We start from the raw sequence: 2930 nt of genomic DNA, 5'->3' as shown, positions 1-2930 counted from the left end.
GGGAGTCATCCCAAAAGGATTAATAAAGAGAAGTCTAAGTCTTGATATGAGATCACTGAAACAAAAGACTGATTATAATTGGAGAATTGATTTTTGAAACCCAGCCCTAATTAGAAGGTGTTTTGCTCGGGTCTGGTGGAAGGACAGAGACAGGTTTCTGGACATATTGATTGTTCTGCATCTCCAGGGTCTTCCAATCGATCCGTAGGTGTCTGAAAGCGCGGCTGCATGGCTACATGACGTCATGTAGGGACTTTACTTCTCTGCCAGCAGCTCAACATTTGGCTCGACACCCAGCAGCAGTTAGCCGTGCACCAACAGGCTGGTTTTGAGGGCACGTCGCTAGGACCACATGCCAGTCCAGCAAACACAAATAAAATCTAAATATAAAACCAGCCAAATAACTAGCTTCACAAGCTTCATTTTTTGTTTTTGTAGAGCTGACTCACATCTCAATGTACTACAAAAGCATTTGTACAATCCATTGTTTTAGCAACATAATCGTTTTAATCTCATCTTACTTTTTTTTAATTTCTTGCACTGTAGGTAAGGTACATTAAGTTACTTTATACACTTACTGACTTGCTCTTCTCTTACTCTTTTTTAACCTTGAATTTGAGTGTGATCAACTGCAACTACACACATTCCCTGAGGACATAAAACAACTATTCCGATTCTGATAGCTGAAAATGTGTGACTGTGGTGTAGCTCCATTCATTAATCTCAAATAAATACTTTGATAAGGTAGTTTTTAGTTTCTAAATACACAAAATAATCAAATTGTTAGCCCTGTAAGATATTTACAAAATTCAGACTAGTCAACCTTAACTATGGTTTTTAATGTTAGCACATTATATTGGAGTGTGAGCTAGATAGGAAGCACTGATTAGATTCTACAGCAACAAACATTTTCAGTCACAATTATCAAATTAATCTTGAAATGAAAAGCTTGAGTTGGGAACTTTGGCAGAAGTACAGTAGGACAATGTGTTATTGTCACTAAAAGTCACCGTCATACCAGAATACAGTCATATTTTAGGATAAAGTTGCATTTTTTGTGAAAAAGTAATTTCTTCAAGAAAAAAGTCAGAATATTTAGTAAACAGTTGAAAACAATCATTTTGCCAAATAACGGAAAGATATTCAGATTAATTTCAATTTCTTAACTTTTTATCAAAACTTTTTAACTTCATTCTCAAAAATTGTCAACTTCATTCTCAAACAGTGGCCTTTAAAACTTTACAACCACCCGGTTTTAAAAGTGGAAATGCTCTCAGCTATAGAAGCTGCAGAGCTCAAATATGGCTGCCAGAGTGTGTGTTAATCCACTTGTTTTTCCCTCTCTGCCACAGCATCAATAAGCAGTAAAACCTAATGTTGTTGTTGCAGTGCAACAGCAGACTGAGGCACTTACTTTGACTTGTTGATAGTGCGCTTGAGTTTTTTCTCCAGCTGCTTCATGCGGCTGATTGCTGCCGTATATTTGGCCGCCGTCTCCTTGTGCACCAGCTCGCTTCTCGTCTTTGTGTTCTCCGCCTCCATCACCTGTAACGGCAGATCAGAACTCACTGTCAGCCACCCACTAGAGTTAAATGGCATTTTTGCTCCATCAACTTTCATATTTTGCAAAAGAAAGGAAATACTGTACGTGAGCAGGAAGACCAAGTAGTTGCACAGACTGTCCTATAAATGCATGTGTTGTACGCACAGGATAAGCCAAATCTGTATTTTACTCAACCTTACGCATATTATCCCCATCATAGGATGTAAAAACTCATGTATATTTGCCAATAAAGCCAACAGTACCACAAATCACAGAGATGCCGACTCACACAGGACTACTATCATCACACCTATTATCACACCTCTGTTTGACAAGCTATGGTTGGTAATTTGGGGTGGAATTATTTACTTAAAAACCTGGCAGATTTTTACGGGATTGCAATCACAGATGACATAGTTACTACTGTCAACCAGCACTTCTGAAAATGGAAGGTTTAGGATAAATAAACTGAAATAAATTTAAAAAGAATTGTTAAGAAAAAATGATAAAGAAGAAAATATACACAACTAAAATTTTCAACAAAGACCTAAATCTAAAATAATGTTCTTCTGTTTCTGGTGTCCGCTCCTCCTCCTCACCCGCTGGGTGGCGTGGTTCAGCATCTCCTGCCAGGCGGAGTCAAACTGCCGGCTGTCCTCCTCCAGAAGCCTCTGCTCAGCCAGGGAGATGGTCTCCTTGGCCGCCCGCAGGATCTCTGTGGCTCTCTGGAAGTCCTGGGTGGCCTTCTGGGCCTCCAGCTGGGCCTGAAGACACAGAGAGGAAGACCATCTATAATTCAAAGCGTTGATCAATGAAGGGTGTATCATTTGTATCCTCCTCAGTTCTTCATTGGTTGATCCGTGTTACTGGTTGGTCTTCTGCTGCGTAAGCTGGAGTTGACTTTAACAGGAGGAAAGGTGTTTCTGCGGGACTGAATAAGTGATGGATGGCTGTGTGAGAGTGCTGTGTTAGGAGTGCATGATATATCGACTTATATCAAAAGTGTCACAAGTATGCAATATTTTGTTTATTTTGTGGAGCGAAGTGTCCCGTCCATTGACTGTGTGGCAGAGTGAAAGTGTAAATAAGGGGTACATTACAGAACATTCCTTAATCAATTCAAGCTCTACTGATTCAAAAATCGATTCGTTTTTTTACATTTTATTTTTATTTATTTATTTTCCTTTCGTAATGGCGTGTATACTATCACATGGGAAAAGTAACTATACGTACATTAAGTGAATCGTTTTTTTAATAGAGAATCGTTTTTGATAAAAAAAAATGGATTGAGCCTAAAAATCAATATCGAATTGTGACATTTTCTGAATCGCGCACCCCTGGTGTAGATGAAGAAATAGATAGAGACAACAAAACGGAACGGATCATG

The 2930-nt window shown here is 38.9% G+C and overlaps 1 protein-coding gene across 1 annotated transcript in view; it reads right to left on the bottom strand.

Moving 5' to 3' along the window:
* sh3bp5b (SH3-domain binding protein 5b (BTK-associated)) overlaps nucleotides 1–2930 on the bottom strand; it is a 49351-nt gene that overhangs the window by 11531 nt on the left and 34890 nt on the right. Inside the window, exons 4-5 of the mRNA XM_032518870.1 lie at nucleotides 2143–2307; nucleotides 1415–1545 (exon numbers count right to left, since the gene is read on the bottom strand). Of these exons, the coding sequence (XP_032374761.1) occupies nucleotides 1415–1545; nucleotides 2143–2307 (296 nt within the window). The remainder of the gene's footprint in view (nucleotides 1–1414; nucleotides 1546–2142; nucleotides 2308–2930) is intronic.

The sequence above is a fragment of the Etheostoma spectabile genome, chromosome 6 (assembly GCF_008692095.1).
Source record: "Etheostoma spectabile isolate EspeVRDwgs_2016 chromosome 6, UIUC_Espe_1.0, whole genome shotgun sequence".
Lineage (NCBI taxonomy): Eukaryota > Metazoa > Chordata > Actinopteri > Perciformes > Percidae > Etheostoma > Etheostoma spectabile.
Note: the sequence above shows the minus strand (reverse complement) of the source record. Positions and strands in the feature narration are given on the sequence as shown.